The sequence below is a fragment of the Pocillopora verrucosa genome, chromosome 11, assembly GCF_036669915.1.
Source record: "Pocillopora verrucosa isolate sample1 chromosome 11, ASM3666991v2, whole genome shotgun sequence".
NCBI lineage: Eukaryota > Metazoa > Cnidaria > Anthozoa > Scleractinia > Pocilloporidae > Pocillopora > Pocillopora verrucosa.
Window position 1 is genome coordinate 18457807 of NC_089322.1, and position 17394 is coordinate 18475200.

The window sequence follows — 17394 nt, forward strand, 5'->3', positions numbered from 1 at the left end:
GAGAAGTGAAATAGTCACTCTCTCCTCTGCTAGGCCAATTATGACTTGTCACACTCAAATTGGTGAACAATTGACTTACCACGGAGGAAACCAAAGTAAACCTCGACAGCAACGTCAGTTATAGAGCAGACGACAGGAACAAACGGTTCAACAATCCACATAACTCCGTTAATCATCATCTTGGTCAGCTCAGCTGACATATTTTGGATCATCTTAGCGAACGAATCTGTCGCATTTATGGAAAAAACCGTCAACTATTGAAGTCCATTCCAGATAACCTCGGCTAACCATTGAAGTCCACTCCAGTAACGTCAGCCAACAATTTAAGTCCATTCCAAATAACCTCAGCCAACCATTGAGGTCCATTCTAGATAACCTCGGCCAACCATTGAAATCCATTCCAGATAACCTCAGCCAACAATTGAAGTCCATTCCAGATAACTTTAGCCAACCACTGAAGTCCAATCCAATACAAAATATGAAAGTAGGAGTGGGAGCAAATTTTGGGTGACTTGCTTGCTGCTGTTTGTCTGATGCATGTTGATATTAGCTCTTAAAACGAGCCGAATTTTGACCAGGAAAGCAGTTTACCATTATATAAAATGATAAATAATATCATTATTTATATATAATTATGATATATTAGTTTATATATATATATTATATTATATCAAATTTGTTTACAAGGTGACAAATCGCCTGGTCGACTAACGACTTTTGTCTTGCATTTACGTTCCATTTACAATATGTGAATTGCGGACCTATCTAACTTTTTTATCACCATACTCGTGACCAGATCTTCCGCGGGATGCTCTTGTCCTCCGAAATCAATAGGGTCAGGACCTCCCTGAGGCCAAGTTTGACGCAGATTTAAAGAAGGGCAAGCTAATACAGGTAATGTGGCCCATGTTCCCATATATATATGCTTTTTTGTAAAGTTGAATGCATTCGTAGTGACAGAGAGTAACTCTTTCACGATTGAAAACCATACGATGTATTTCCTCTCGAAATTGATCGGAGTCAATCTGTTGGCGTTCTGAAATGTATTTGCAGCCACCTGTTTTAGTTTTCTTTGCACTTGATCATCTCCCCACTACTTGCGTTGCGCAACTTTCTTCGATTCTGGTCGTGAACAGTTAAGAAAAACTTGTAAATATGCCGCTACAGGTGCATCTGGAGTTGAGTAATTCCAAATAACTTTCGATACTTACGATGATGACAGGTCGAGTCTTGTTTGGCGCTATGTAAAACATTTTTTCCGGTTTGAAGTTACGTATTCTTTAAGACTTCGTTCAAAGTTTAAAGAAACATTAGATTTCACCACGCATGTATCTTCCTTTACAAAAAAAAAAAAAGCGTCGAAATCGATTAATGAGAGCTAGATCAAGTGTTATAAGAGTGTTACTTTTTGTGTTAATAGAGAACAACTCCCACATCGTTACTTAGTTGCCTAGATACTTAATATTTATGGGAATTAAGTTTTAAAAGTAAGAGTCACCAGAATTATGAGTCATTTGGAAAAACAGCAATATCGGGTGAATAATATATTTATGTAGGCTTTAAGCAGCCAGAAGCCTGAAAATGTAATTTGAGAGTACTTTTAGGAAAACTATTAATAGAAAAGGTACATGTAACCAACATTTAACCCTCAAATGGAACACAAACACTATGATTGTAACAATAATTATCAGATTCCTTCTACCTGGTTCAGGAATATAACAGTCTCATTATTCTACCATGTGTATTTGTCTTTATTTATAAATTCTCAAGATTTATGTACTAATTCTTCCTGCTGTTCTCCAAAATTTTAGTTTTAAGAATTTCCTGTTTTAGTTGAAATTTTGTGTATTTTTTTTGGTTAAAATTTCTCTTTGAAATCTCAATAATGTTGTACAGAAATTACTTTCAATCACACATAGGGAGAAAGGTTAAAAAAAAACATTGACTCAGATTAAAATAACATTATGTAAACTTAATATATTTTTGCAATTCAAATCTTCATAAAGCTCTCTGATTACTGTTAGCTGTTTTCTGTGGATCAGTGAAGAAGGATGAGCCAATCACCATACCCCCCATCAGGAGGAGGCTACCAAGGGCAATCAACATATCCAGGTACAGTGTGCATTAAATATTAGGTAGACCTAACACCTTATGTTCATTTATAAAGGGGGTAAGTTTCTAAAGAAACTGTGGTGCTGCATCAGTGGGAGAGTATAACAGGGTAATTTAGTATTATCAACTGAGTTGATAACCTAAACTAGGGTTAGCCACTGTAAAGAGTTTCAAAGCTGACATTTCGAATGTTAGCCCTTTGTCAGGGTGAATGGCAAAGAGCTAATGTTCAAAACATCTGCTTCTTTTCTTCTTTATGATGGCCAATTTACACCATCAATGCAGGTGATAATACTAAATTACCCTTTTTTATACCTTGTTTAGGTAAAGATTTGAAACAAAGACAGAAATTTAGTTAGAATTTGTTATGAAATTACTTTATTGACCATTAATTAACCCTGTATTTCCCAAGATCTGATCATTCATTCTCCTCTCTTGCTGCTAAACATTTCTTCGTAAATCAGTTAAAGGAATTTGGTATTAGATTAAAATAACAACTTCTACCCAATAACTTTTAGTATTCTTATTACCTGTTTTCTAGATAATGTATAGATAATATATAGGAAGAAGTTATATGTTAATCACTTCTTGGAGTTTTAGGGCTAAAGGCAAGTTTCTGATGCAACATTGATCAGCAGTTGTAGACATTCAAGAATATATACCAGTACTAGCAATTCAAAAGTGAACAGAATGACAAGCTTGTGTTTTTATTTTATGACAGGACATTGCTTTTTAATGGTGTCTCGCTATTGTTTACTATGGAATAGGTTGGAAATAAGATAGATCACAGGTATATTTAGTTGGGAGAATTTGTCAAGAAATCACAAAACTTTTAGTGAAGGCCTTCTCTCAAACCCATCTATTTAATAGCTGATAGTTTGAGCTAATTCCTTATTTACAGGTGTACAGCAACCAGGTTATGGATCTACAGCTCCTTCACAAGGAGTGCCTCCACAAGGATATGGTCCTCCTCACCAAGGTTACCCACCTCAGCAACAGCCAGGTTATGGACCACCCCAACAGCAAGGAAGTTACAGACCTCCTCAACAACAGCCAGGTTATGGAGCTCCCCAACAGCAAGGAAGTTATGGACCTCCCCAACAAGGTTACGCACCACCTCAACAGCAACCAGGATATGGCCCTCCTCAGCAACAACCAGGCCACCCGCCATTGCAGGGTCAGCACCAGTATGATGGTGCACCACCCCAACAACAACAGGGGTATGGAGGTGCACCTAACCAGCAGCAGGTTTTCACTCCTCTTACAGGTCAGTAAAAGGGTTATGGTTGCTTGTAACACACAGTTGTCTTGGTGGATGGAAGTGGTGATAAATGAGTAACTCCTTAACTTAACTGTTCTATAAAGCAGTTGTATGAACTCTTTATGAACATTTTATAGGTGTAGTTCTCTTTTTGATATTGCTGTCTGCAAACATTTTGCCAGATAACTTGGAAGTGTGTGGTGCTGAGAAATGATGATTATGAATTGATGAAAAATTAATATCAATGATTTTAATAATAGTGATCAAATACATGTGAACTAAAAAAAGAGTAAACACCTACTTGGGAAGTAAACGTACTACTAACAATAATTACCAGACATGAACAATGTTTTGGGTTAGACTACTAATTTATATATAGTTTTTGAAATTTTAATTAATTATGCTTGAATAGATTTATAGTGATTTCTTTCATAGAGGGCATGTGTTTTTTGATTTACACTCTGACATTTTAAGTATGGAATAAAAACAAATTGTCAGGTCAGACTCTGAAGCTTGATATGAAAGGTGACTAAGGGATTATACAGTCTTATTACAAGAGCACATTGGCAAATATTTTTTTTTCATTGAATGTGCTTTATGTAATTTGCAGGTGAAGCACAAACCCCAAGTTATGTTGGCTCAGATATTCCTGATCAAGATGTAGATGACAATGAGAATGCTGCACCCCCTCCCCCAAGTGCCCCTCCAGCTGAAATGTTCGGAAAGTTTGCTGGATATGAGTCTGTTAGCTTTGGTAGGTGTTTGCGTTAAATATACCACTAAGTTAGAGATCCAACAGGTTCTTAAAAAAAGATGTGCTGTGTTATGCCCTGGTTAATAATGCCAAAGATCTCAAAAAATGTTTTTTAAGAAACATGCTTTAAGGTATTACGATAGAACTTGGTGTGATGGTTTTTGTGAAAGAAGGAATTATTGATCAAAGAGAAAAATCCTCAGAGCATGCACAAAAACCAACCAAAGGCATTATAGCTTTTCCCATTCTAGATTAATCCTTTCACTCCCACAAGTGACCAAGACAAAATTTCTCCTTACAATATCAATACAATATCAAGCAGGCAGGTGATGAGAATAGAGAAGAATATCAATTATGGGATTATTAGTTGATCCAATAACAAGTTCTCTTTGCTTTTTGCAAAACATGAACCTTAAAATTGTTTATCTTATTTTTCATGATGCACTTTTTGTACTTTTTGATTTACGTGAATTGTGTGCTTCATGACTTGCACAATTTTGAGAAAACTTTGAAAATACAAGTGATTAATTAATCCTTTATTGCCCTTGAACCCATGCAATTACATATACTTATTCTTTGATTTTTTCAGGCACAGAATATCTGCCCCCTCCGCCAGCATATGAACCTCCAGCACAACAGCAAACACCAGAGCAGATTTTCCAACAGTAAGTCAATTAGAGATTCCCAGAGGATTATTCCATGAGATCTTTTTTGAAGCAAAATTTGTGATAACATTTAATGTTATCACATAGCATGATTTGTAAGAATCATGATCATAGCACGCACTAACTGTAAGTGGTCCATTTGAATCATTTTAATCAGGGCCACAGCTATCTCTGAAGATCAGGCAAGAGATGCACTGCTTGCATTTGTAGCTGAGAATTGTTGCTATGGCAAAAAGGCTGCCACGGACATGGACATCAAAGACATAGCTCAATCCAGTGCATACCATGTAAGTGCAGAAATCATGTTTACAATTAGATTAAGTTGGGAGAATTTGTCAAGAAATCACAACACTTCTACTGACGTCATTATCCCAAACCCATCGTTCCCAAGGTCTCTAACCTTTTAACTCCTCAAAGAGATTAACATGTAACTTCTCGCATCATATCCATACATTATTCAGCAAACAGGTAATGAGAATATTCAAACTTATCAAGTAGAAGTTGTTGTCTTGATCCAACACCAAATTCATGTTACTGCTTTACAGAAAAATTTGTAGCAGCTGGAGGGGAAAATTCACGGTCAGATCTTGGGAGTTAAAGGGTTAATCAGGGAAACATTAAATAATAAATATAATTGGAATTTGGGTGTCAGTGGAGTTGAAAGTTGACACTTATATGTTTTGTCTCAGTAACTGTATTATAGGCTGGCTACAGAGACCAAGAAAGAACAACAACAATGACATTGTTAATTTTAAAATCAAATGAAACATGACTTCAAACCCCACCTGACAGTGGAAAAGCCAATGGGCTGTTTACAAGATTTAACATGGTTTAAGATGTAACCTTGATACTGTCAGGGAACAACTCCAGCTAATTGTAGTGACACAGTAGGATGAAGACCTGGTACCACAGAAATTGCAATTCATCTTATGATTGATATCATTGATTATCTGTTTTTAATTTACAGTATCACTTGAATAGTTTTTGTGAATCAAGATCCACAGCTTGGAAGCATGAACCTTACCGAGGTGAGTTGAATAAAAAATGAAATAAACTAATAGATAAAAGTGTCAATCTTTGGGAGTCCATAATTATTTAGCTGGGCTTTTGAAAATGCAAATGGAAGCCCAAGGCTCGTGATGCTGTTTTCTCTAATGCTTGTTACTACTTTCTTGACTTTGACATTTCACAAGTTTGTTTCATTTACAAAGCTAGAAGAGCCAAGCGTTCCAATATACATGTATGGCAACAGAAACCATGCTAAAACCACTTATCGAAGTATCTGTAGGTAACAGTTTGTTTATGAATGTAGGTCAGATGATCGATGGTCCTCAGAATGGCCCTGCGCCACCACCATGGAGCATTCCTGCTCAACCACATCAGATATTTACACCTCAGGTAGTGAACATTGAGGTGCCCCATACTGCATCAGTTAAGGTAAAGACACCTTGTTACATAAACAAGGCATTTATATTTTGGCTGATTTTAAATAGTGGTAGGAATTGATGGAGTGTGGAATCATTTTCCAGATAGTGCAACCTCCTAGGCTTGTAACAAATTGTTTATCACAAGTTGTAAGGGAAATTAACAGCAAATTATCATAGATTAAATTCTATAAATTAAGGTTGACCAAAAATAAATTAACCAAGAGCTCTCTCAACTAACTACATTACCATACTTTATTTTGACATTGTAAGGTTCTATTTAAATTCTTTGTTCCCTATTTTTTCAGCCTTGCCATGACTGCATGGCCACAGGCTACAAACGCTGTTACAGATGCTATGGAAGGGGAATGGTGAGATATATTTTCTTTACATTATTTTTTTCAATGATGTATGATCTCAGGAATATTTGGACCTCAGCTCCATCACTGCCCCCCTCCTCCCTCAGGTAGTTTATTTTTGCTCTCAACATTTATTCAGGACTTTTTATTTCCAAACCTCCTTTCCCCTCCCCCAAAGGAATGATCTCCTGTGACCCGTGGCGGGGCAGTTATAAAGCTGTTGTTAATCTCAAATTGTGGAATGTTTCCTTAATATGTTTTCACTAGATACAATTTTTTAAGGTCCACACCAAAGATGATTACCTTTTACTGCGTACAAACCATGGTTCAACGTGTGTAGCGGGAACAGAACTTCGGAGAATTGAACACGCCAAAAAAATCCAACTTTTGCCGTAAAAAGGCATTTACTGCGGAGCAAACAAAGTATACCAGTGGCTGAGCTTTTGGATTTTGGTAGAAATACTCAAAATAAAAACATCAACCATTTCTCAAACAGCCATACTGTATAAATGCTGTAGTTACCTTTGTTTTCTTGTCTTCCTCGTCTGCGGCGGCCATTTTTGAATGATTTACGTTGGCGCCGTTGTTTTTTTGTGGAAACTGGGATCGAGAACTGGAATGTTACAGTCTCAACCAATCAGATGCGAAATAATCGCACGGCGACTTCACTCGAATTTTCCCGCGCATTAGGTTGGTCCCTTGTATGCGCTATTGTCCTTATTGGCTACTTTCAATGTGGAACTTCGTTCAGATTGGCGGCTATGATTAATTTCATTTTGATATAACGGCACTCAATCGAGACGACCTTCAAGTAGTCTTTGGTAATTGAGTGGTGCGCTCATTTCAAAAATTATTGTCTTTCTTCTCTGTCAGGTTCGTTGTTCATGGTGTCAAGGTTCTGGTCGCCGTACCGAATACCGTGATGGGAATTCACATAGAGTCAGATGCACGTGGTGTCATGGAAGTGGAAGGAGAATGTAAGTTCAGTGAAATTTAAATCGTAATCACCATTTACAAAAAGAAAACAAGCACAAAAAGCCTCTGTGAACTCATTAAACTTAAAACAACTAGCTGAAGCGCTGGAGAACCGCAAGGGCTCGGTCGTTCGTGCGCGCGTTCGCTTTTTTGCTCGCACGTTCGTTTTTGTTGTTCTCGCGTTGGTTCGTTTGTTATAAGGAATTATTGGTGGTAGAAGAGAGAATTGCTGATCAGATCTTGGAATTTTAAGGATTAACTGTAAAATGCCTTAGCGAGATGTTAATTGTTGCAGATGTAACACGTGTGATGGTAATGGGCGTGTGATGTGCTGGACATGTCAAGGGGCAGCGCAGCTCAAGTTGTTCATTCAGCTTACGATCACGTGGTGAGTAACTGAATTCCGTATTCTTGTTAACTGATTATGAAACGTTACTATACTTGAATCACGCTGGATAAATCAGTGTCCTAGGTGATCAACTCTGTGTCACATGTAAACCACCTCGTGTCCCAGTTGATCCACTCTGTGTCACAGGTAAATCACCTCGTGTCATTGGTGAACCACTCCGTGTCACAGGTGAACCACACCGTGTCATAGTGGAGCACTCTGTGAGGGAGCTGGCTTGTCAAACTTCTGTGGAACGCGGGAAAACTCGAGTGACCAAGTCGTGATTGGTTGTAGTTGTGCACCAGATTGGTTGAGAAAGGGACGCGAGTTTTGAATACCTCAGGGCGAAATAGAGCAGAACTGGAACCAACAATCCCCTTTTTACTATCGACAGTCCATTGAAAAGTTGCTCCGCAAAGTCATGTACGAATTAAACGTTTGAACACTTAATGATAAATTGATATATACGCATCCTTGTCCTAGAATATCAGTGAATCACTCCCGACCGCCTGCCTTTTTTCTGATCTCACAGGGAATGTCACATCGATAACCACGTGACGGAGAGAACAGATCTACCGGATCAACTTATACTAGAGTCTCAGGGAACGGAAATTTTTACTCAAGAACTTCCACGGGTAAATATGACTGATTACGGAAAATATTTCACCCATTAACTCCTGTAAGTGACCAAGACAGAATTTCTCCTTACAATATTAATACAATACCAACCAGAAAAGTGATGAGAACAAAGAAAAATATTAATTTGGGGATAATTTGCTGATGCAATACTAAATTCTCAGAGCTAATACTATAAGAATTGTATGGTTGACAGTAAGAAGAATTACAAATTTGATCCGGGATTTTAAAGGTTAAAGTTAGTCTCTAACTCGTTTTATATTTTTTTTTATGTACACTTTTAGGTTTATCCTGTCACAGCCTTTCATGATCAAGATGTGAATAATGGCTCGCAGCGACTTGTCGAAGCTCATTCGCGGAACTGGCCTACAAAGCGAATCCTTATGCAGGTTGGAGATAGTGAAATTTTTAGTCTTTGGAAAATAGCTTTAGTCTGTTTTTAAAGATAGAAAGAACAACACCAGGGTAGTTTCCCTAGAATACTAAACCGCTTCCACAGCATTCATAAGTTTGAAATGCGCGCTTGAATGGACGAGGGCGTTACGCATTTCTCTTCTCGCGAGCGCGGTTTTATTTGCGGCGCAAACAGCCCTTACGGCATCCGGAAATCTGAAACGCGCGCGAAAGGGAAACCGAGTGTCACCCGTCTCTTTCCTCTTGCACACGTTTACAAAAGTTCTCATAGCATGGGTAAGTCTGAAATGCGCGAGAGGAGAGGTAAAACCATTGCGCGTTCCTTTCTCCGGCCCTGCGCGCGTTTAAATATTCTATAGAAGGGAAACTACAGCGTTTTAATTTTTTTCGCACAGAGCCCTAGCAACTTTAATATAAAATGGGAATCTTGAACTTGACTAGTCAATATTTTTTGTTTCAGCGTCAAACTCTAAGAGCGGTACCAGTTTCCGAGGTGAAATATGAATGGAAAGACACTGATACTCGCTACTGGGTGTACGGGTTGGATCACAAAGTACATGCCCCAGACTACCCCCAAAAGTGTTGTTGGGGCTGCGCCATACTTTAAAGAAATGAACAGAAGAGAGGTTAAGGAACAAGGACAAACAAATTTCAATGCAAACTATCTATGATGTGAAATAGTTAGACGTCAGGTTTCTCTACATTTTGCGATGGGAATTAAAAAATTATTTTACTTGCTTGATCTCTTAGCTTCATTTCTTTTTCGGTAATGGGAGTAATTTCATGTGAATAGCAAGAATTAAGTTTACTCTGATTAATTCACTATGCGAAGGAAGGCTTTGCTTGAAAGACAACCAAACTACAAACGTAAACCCCATTGATCAACTTTAATCGATGAAAACTTTAGTATGTTTTTAATATCTCAAAACTGAATTTGACTGCCGGAATAAAATAAAAATACGTAGGCTGATTTTCACTCAAAAAAAGATTTGTTCGATTTTTAGGCAACGAAATAAAGTAAACATGATTGGCAACTACCAGTCGTCAATTCTCTTCTTTTTCTTATGCTTTCGTTTCGGCTGCCATATTGGTTTGTCAGGTTTAGGTGGCATATTAGCAGCAGCCTTTCTTTCCTTGTACTCTTGCCTGCATAAAAAGACAAGCGAAGGAAAAGTTAAAGTCATTGAAGTCATTTCTTCATTCACTAGTTCAAGTATAGCACTGGTGTGCATCAAAAATTACTTTTTAAAACTGCAAAACTAACGCATCACTCATTTGGCCACTCATTTCAAACAAACTGATCTTAAACCTTAAATCCCCAAACATCAGAGGCTAATTTCTCCACACTGTTCTTTAAACATTTCTTTTGGTACTGACAAGGAGAATCTTAATGATAATCAGGAGCCTCTGAAATTGGTGATCATTTCCTTTATTCTCATAACTTCTATATTTGATTCAAGAGTGATAATGTGAGGGGAAATTAGAAACCAGTCACTATCAGGAGATTAAGGATTAAACAAGAAGGGAATTTCGCAGCACATAACCTACCATTTCCGTCCGATGTATTTCACAATTCGTACACATAATCGGTACACGACAAAACCAGCAACCAGGGAGGCGACAGTGACAGCCAAACCAGCGAAGACAGCATAGACGCCATCTTGCCAAGACAAGAAATCAAAGCGAGCTTGAATATGTAAAATAAATAAAAAAAAAAACAAAACAAATAAGAAACAAAGAAAAGTTTAAAAATATTAGCAATAGTGTATTTTTTCGCAGAGTCAAATGTAATAATTGAGAAAAAGTCGAGCAACTGTCGAAATTCAGAAGAAATTTGAGGCATCCTTTAAAGTGTACCGTGCGGCCCCTATATAAAAAAAAATAATAGTTAAATGATAAAAATAATAATTATAATAATAATTATTATAATATTAATGATAATAACAATCTATTCCAGCCAAAGAAATCAAAGCGAGCTTGAATATGTATTACATGTTCTGTTGGAAAACAAAATTAATGTCATAAATAGTAAACAAAGAAAAGTCATTAAAAAATTAGCAATTGTGTACTTTTTTCGCCGAGTCAAATGTAATAATTGAGAAAAAGCCGAACAACTGGCGAAATTAAGAAGAAATCTGAAGCATCATTTAAAGTGCACCTTGTAGCCCCTATATAGAGAAATAATAGTTAAGTTCTAATGATAATAATAATAATAATAATAATAATAATAACAATTATAATACTAATGATTATAATAATCTATTCCAGCCAAAAAGTGAGAGGTGAAATGGTCACTCTCTCCTCAGCTAGGCCAATTATGACTTGTCAAATTCAAATTGATGAACAATTTACTTACCATGGAGGAAACCAAAGTAAAACTCTACTGCAACTTCAGTTATATAGCAGACGACAGGAACAAACGGTTCAACAATCCACATAACTCCGTTAATCATCATCTTGGTCAGCTCCGCTGACATATTTTGGGTCATCTTTGCGAACGAATATGTTGCATTTATGGTAAAATCCATCAACCATCGAAGTCCAGTCCAGATAGCCTCAGCTAACCATTGAATTCCATTTCAGATTACCTCAGCCAACAATTGAAGAGCATTCCAGATAACCTTAGCCAACAATTGAAGTCCTTTCCAGATAACTTCAGGCAACAATTGAAGTGCTTTCCAGATAACCTTAGCCAACCATTGAAGTCCAATCCAAATAACCTTGGCCAACCATTGAAGTCCAATCCAGATAACCTCCGCCAACAATTGAAGTCCGTTCCAGATAACCTCAAGCAACAATTGAAGTTCATTCCAGATAACCTTAGCCAACCATTGAAGTCCAATCCAGATAACCTCCGCCAAAAATTGAAGTCCATTCCAGATAACCCCAGCCAACAATTGTAGTCCATTCCAGATACCCATAGCCAACCATTGAAGTCCAATCCAGGTAACCTCCGCCAACAGTTGAAGTCCATTCCAGATAACCCTAGCCAACAATTGAAGTCCATTCCAGATAACCCTAGCCAACAATTGAAGTCCAATCCAGATAACCTTAGCCAACAGTTGAAGTCCATTCCAAAAAAATCCCAGCCAACAATTTCATTCCATTCCAGATAACCTCAGCAAACCATTGAAATCCACTCAAGATAACCTCAGCCAACCACTCGGCACACTTCCACAACAATTTTCCAAGCCACCGCGCACCGTTCCACGTCAAGCCTGAAAGCCATGCGACTTTTCCGCGAGTCCAATTTACCATTCCGATCCAGATGTCTTCAAGTCCATTCCATACTTTGCCAGTCACTGCCCTTGAGATCATGATGCATTTCTTCCATATGCAAGAGGTTAATTCCACCGTACCGTCCTGCACCTGGGTCATTACTGTCACTGTGAAGTTCCACATCTGGGGTATTAATCCAGGGTTTGTAATCTCGAAAGCCTCGTAATCAAAGCATGTTGTGTTTCCGAGATCCTGAATTATTTTCTTGCAATTGAAGATCTGACAATGTCAATTTAGAGAAGTTATTAGCCAAGTGACATCCGAAATAATATTCCGGTTAGTTTGGTATTCTAAGACATAAAAGTAATAAAGATATTGGGAGGACCGGGGGGGGGGGGGTACGTTGGAAGATTTTGGTTGTGTCACGGAAAAATTTACTTGATCCCCCATAAGGCTCTGTAATATTTCTATGATTCCCCTTCCCCCCCCCCCCCCCGTGGGCATTTTTTCATATGGCTCCCATTTTGTATACTCTCATTAGCGACGCTGACCGATCCTCCCTCTGTCCCCAGAAAAAATGTGATCCCTAAAAAAATGTGATCCCTAAAAAATGTGATCCCTAAAAAAATGTGAGCCAAAATCCTCCACCCCCCCTCCCTTGTCAAAAAGAAATGACTGGTCCTTGATGGTGCATTAAACGAACTGTCGTATCTAATACCTTTGAAAGTTCAGGTTTGACGTAGCCATGGGCTTTGCTGTTAACAGCAATGGAAGCTTTTTCGTAAATCAACTTCAGTTTAACATTCATGGACGGAATCTCACTCTTGACTGCAATCAGCTGCTGTACACACACAAAAAATAATTTTACATGAAAAGGCTTGGAAACGATTTCATTTTGCATGATATGCTCAATCATTTCTGATCCATCTTAAATGCATTAAAAAGAGGTCCGCGCGGCTAGAGCATATTCCAGTCTCTAAAGTTCAACAGTTCTTCGCAGATTTCTGATCCTCCTCAATTTCTCAGGTTTCCTTGACGACTCCAGTCTCGAGCCCAAGGTCATTTTGGCTCTTTGCAGCGACAGCCATACCGCCGACAAATGACCAAAACGACCCTGTGGGCGAGATTGTAGCGACTCGCGCATCCCTGGTACGTAATTATGGAGAAAGACGCTGCAAGAGTAGGTGTCTTGCCCCGCGATGCAAGGTTTCGAATTATAAATTTATTATTTCTTAATTGCAGTCAACAACTTGTTTTTGTCAGCAATCTAAATTTTGCCAAACCTCGTCGTCCCTCTTTCCAGTCATCATCATCTTGTGTTGGTACAAATCATTTCGGCCTTGCATCTCACTAACTTTCAGAAGAGTTTCTACACAGAAAAAAAAATGAATATTGAACATGGCAGTGAGAACAAAAAATTCAGTTTTGCGCTCTTGTAGGTTCTTTGAAATGGTCAACACCCCTTGATTTGGAGAGACACAAAAAAGAATTTACGCTGCGTAACCGTTTCTGGAGCGCATGCTACAAAAAAAAAAAAATGAACGTAAAACCACGCGCGCAGCTACCATAGCAACAAGAAACATTTGTTCTGCGGATACAAAAGTACTTTTCATGAGAATTTCCTTGGCGAAAAAGTCAAACCTCATAATTAACTAGACAGATTTAGCAACGAAAACTGATCGATCCATTAACGAATATAGACCGCTTGACGAGACGATGTCGGGTTAAATCCTTGTTTCTATTAATAAGTCCAGAAAGATCATTAGCCATAAGGCGTCAACATAGAGAAAAATGTTTCTTTTGTTTTTCAGAGGGAGGAAATACCTTACCATCCAGTTTAGCACTGATTGTAGTATCTGAAAACGCAAATATAAACGAAAGCGCTATAACCCTTGCGAACTGAATTCCCTGAGTTTTCTGGGAATTCCTTGGAATTCCTAGGAATTCTCAAAAATTCCCAGTTATGCAAATGACCCTTGCAAACTGAATTCCCAGTTTTTTGGGAATTCCTAGGAATTCTCAAAAATTCCCAACTATGCAAATTAACTCTGATTTAAAAAGCTTGGAATTACTGGGAATTTCTGGGAAAGGAAGACTCCAGTTTTGTGAGGACTTGGAATCCCTAGGAATTCCTAGGAATTCTCAGCTTTACAAACTACCTATAATTTAAGAAGTGTGGAACTCTTGGGAATTTCTGGGAATTGAATTTGAGGCAATTTTAATACCCTGAGGTCCACATAAATTCTAATAAATTCTCAATACCTTGAATGTGAAGGTTTTAAGAAAAGGAGTAATTTCAGAGGCTTAAAACTTTGGCTTAATAAAAGGTATGCTATACAAAACTTACCAATTGATATACATACATGTATATGTTTATAACTTAAAGATCATGAAATTTATTATTCAAACTAAGTTTAAGTAAATCTTAACATTGATATGGATTTTCTCATGAACCAGCTGTCAGTTATGTTAAATGGAAATTGCCAATTAATCCAATGTAATCTTATCACAGATTTGCTTTCTAACTTCAAAGGACTCTTGGATTCCATGATCAAAAAATATTTTTATTGTGATGCAAATTAATGTCTCATGTTCACTGATGTGCCAAAATCATCAAACATTCATTAGCTGTTCCTTGGTACACAACTTCCACAATAATTAACAATAATTACATTGTTATCTTACTTCCCTAACCTACATTACTGGTTGCCTTTGTTAGAAAACCTTAGAACAGTCAAGCTCAGTTGCCTCAAACACTGTCAGAGACTTTTTGTTGACAACATTTTTAGTAGAAATTTCATGCCTTAGACAAACAAATTCAACACCTAATTAATCTTTCTTTTTTCATGATTGTTGTTGCTGTTTTTTTTTCAGTTTTTTGCTCTGTTTTCGTGACTAATTGCTGTAATTTGTTTGGCTGTTTTTATTCCTACAAAACATTTTTGTAAGAGTTCCAATACTTGTGGATCATCCACACGCTTTGCAAACATTTGGCATGCAGACAAGACAGAGGTAGTCAATGTGCCCTTTGAGAAAAAACACTTTTTAAATGACATCTTCAATTTACTTTATTTGAAACTCTGATCTGAAAATATTTGTCAACAAGACTTGCTAGTAGTGAGAAGTACCAACCAAGTTTCCTTTCATAACTAAATTTCTTAATTGTCCCAATCACTGGATCTCCCAAAAAATATTACATCTTTCTATTTTTGGTGCAAAATACAAGTCCTTCTTTATATAAAATGAAAATTGCAAGTCACACTTCAATAATAACAGCTCTAAAGTTTACTTGTTGTTCTTCTCTGTCTGTCGGCTATCAACAAAATTTTTTTATACTTCGGACAGTGCATAACTATTTGTGGACCAGAGTTCCAACGCACCTCTGTAATCGCATATAGTTACTTCTGTCTCTTGTACAAATGTTTCTCCTTTGTAAGACGCACTCTACTCTGTTGTCATTACTGCTTTAAGTTCAGTGGAAACGACTGACTGAGGAATCGAGATGGCGGTGTTAGAACATGTTGCTGAACGCTTGCTACGGTCAAGCTTTGTAGATTTAGGTACTGGTACACTGGGATCATCTGTGTATCTCTTATACTTCCTAATGTGGTATCCTTCTTTTATAAATATGAGGGTAAAAGACGATTTGTAGTCGCATTCAAAACTGTGATTAGCTTGTATTTCACCTTCGCCATGAACACAACTCAAGTGAGTTTCGAGTCTTTGTTTCCTCGACAACTTTCGGCCACAAATCGTGCATTTGTAATACGATCGATTCTTTCTACATAGAGTGAGCTCACATCATTATTTATATCACCAAGGTATCCATCGTCTAGAAGCAGAGAACCGGTCGGAGAAGTCAGAATAAAGATGTGCGCTCCTCTTAACACTGCAATCGGCAAGCCAGCGGATTCACCTTGCTAGCCAATTACAAGTCCTAAAAGATCCACGTGATCATGCCCGTGATCGGAAACAAAGAAGACTCCATTTGGCGCTCATCTTTGAATGTACTTTTCATCGGTTGATCGTTTTTCTCAATTGTTTTGCTTAATATAACATTTCTAAAGATAGCTTTTATTGTGGTTCAATGGGAAAACGAGAACAGCGTGAGTGTTGTAAAAGAAATGAAAGTCGTTGGCGCCGTGGAGTTAAAAGAAGGGACAACAGTTGACATATTGACTGGTACAAACGAGGGTCGAGTGGCCATCTGTAAAGCTACGATTTTGAAAGTTTGTGGTGAGTAAAAATTGCGATATTCGTTACGTGATCAAAATCTTATAAAAGAATAGATGTAGCGGGTTGAATTAAGCTTACATAACGCTCGGCGCAACTGAAACTAGAATAATTCTGAGAATCGAATCGGTCACTTGCATGCCGCAGTTTCTTAAGCTTATGCTTTAAAATGAAATAAACCTATCAGTAAGGTTTCAAGATTCCTCTAGTCACGTTTGGGAACATTCAAGATTCACAATAGGAACTGTTATTAAACAAACCTCATTACATAAAGAAGCCCTCCTTGGTAAAAACAAAATAATGTATTCAGCCCTTTTTTAGTAAAATCTATGAGAGATGTACAAACTCCAATATAAAAGTCACTCAATATAACAGAGATTTCTCAATTTGAGAATCCAATGAATGCCCTTTTCCTCATAGCCATCTCAAAGGCCTGGTCTGAGCTTTAAATATATATATTTAAATATATTATTATTTTTCAAATTCAGATGTCATGGAATCCAGATACAAAATGGTCAAGCTTCTTGTGGACAACCTCATTCAAGGCCGACTCATTGTGAGCCCAGGAAAAAAATACAAACAGCAGCTAAGTTTGCAGTTTAGGATAACTTCATTCTAACTTATTGTTACAGTTACAACAAGATTTTAATGAAAAAATCAATTTTATTTGTCTGTAATTAACCCCTTCACTCCCAAAAGTGCTTGATTTCAAATATAATTTAAGATATTGTAGTTTATGGAAAAGAATCAACAGATTTTATTCACAATTTGTGTCAAACCAAATTTAATGATTGATTAGGACTATTTTATATGAATAGCTGTAATTGAGGATTAATCCGTATGAAGTTTTCAAGAAAAGAAAAATAAATCAAATTCCATCCTAATATTACCATATGTTGATGTTAAAATTAATCAAAAATATTTTACATGTAAGCCTTAATTAAGCTTGTAAAT

General features: G+C 37.3%; 2 protein-coding genes and 1 long non-coding RNA gene across 6 annotated transcripts; 1 reads left to right on the forward strand and 2 right to left on the reverse strand.

The window, feature by feature from the left end:
• The first annotated feature begins 754 nt into the window (after positions 1 to 754).
• Positions 755 to 9730, forward strand: LOC131777212 (protein SSUH2 homolog). Of its 3 annotated transcripts, none has more exons than XM_066174246.1 (14): positions 755 to 894; positions 2025 to 2112; positions 3014 to 3379; positions 3984 to 4127; positions 4717 to 4792; positions 4950 to 5079; positions 5760 to 5820; positions 6105 to 6229; positions 6525 to 6587; positions 7449 to 7552; positions 7846 to 7938; positions 8471 to 8573; positions 8859 to 8963; positions 9449 to 9730. In XM_066174246.1, exons 2-14 carry the CDS (start codon positions 2052 to 2054, stop codon positions 9593 to 9595), a joined length of 1578 nt encoding a protein of 525 aa, XP_066030343.1. In that variant the 5' UTR covers positions 755 to 894; positions 2025 to 2051; the 3' UTR covers positions 9596 to 9730. The 3 variants fall into 3 exon arrangements, with proteins under 3 accessions (XP_066030343.1, XP_058949431.2, XP_066030344.1); XM_059093448.2 differs by having other exon boundaries at positions 756 to 894; positions 3092 to 3379; XM_066174247.1 differs by having other exon boundaries at positions 852 to 894; positions 2007 to 2112.
• On the reverse strand, positions 5093 to 7149 carry LOC131777213 (uncharacterized). 2 transcript variants are annotated; one of them, XR_010719109.1, is made up of 3 exons: positions 7098 to 7149; positions 6879 to 6982; positions 5093 to 6215 (listed from the first exon to the last, which is right to left on the reverse strand). It is a non-coding gene; the product is annotated as an uncharacterized lncRNA (long non-coding RNA). The 2 variants fall into 2 exon arrangements; XR_009339609.2 differs by having other exon boundaries at positions 5093 to 6239.
• Positions 9731 to 10017: 287 nt separating the features above from the next.
• Positions 10018 to 13553, reverse strand: LOC131777187 (uncharacterized). Its single transcript, XM_066174078.1, has 8 exons — positions 13491 to 13553; positions 12926 to 13045; positions 12152 to 12486; positions 11940 to 11973; positions 11345 to 11543; positions 10974 to 10985; positions 10537 to 10684; positions 10018 to 10134 (listed from the first exon to the last, which is right to left on the reverse strand). Exons 1-8 carry the CDS (start codon positions 13551 to 13553, stop codon positions 10023 to 10025), a joined length of 1023 nt encoding a protein of 340 aa, XP_066030175.1. The 3' UTR covers positions 10018 to 10022.
• Between the last annotated feature and the right edge of the window lie 3841 nt (positions 13554 to 17394).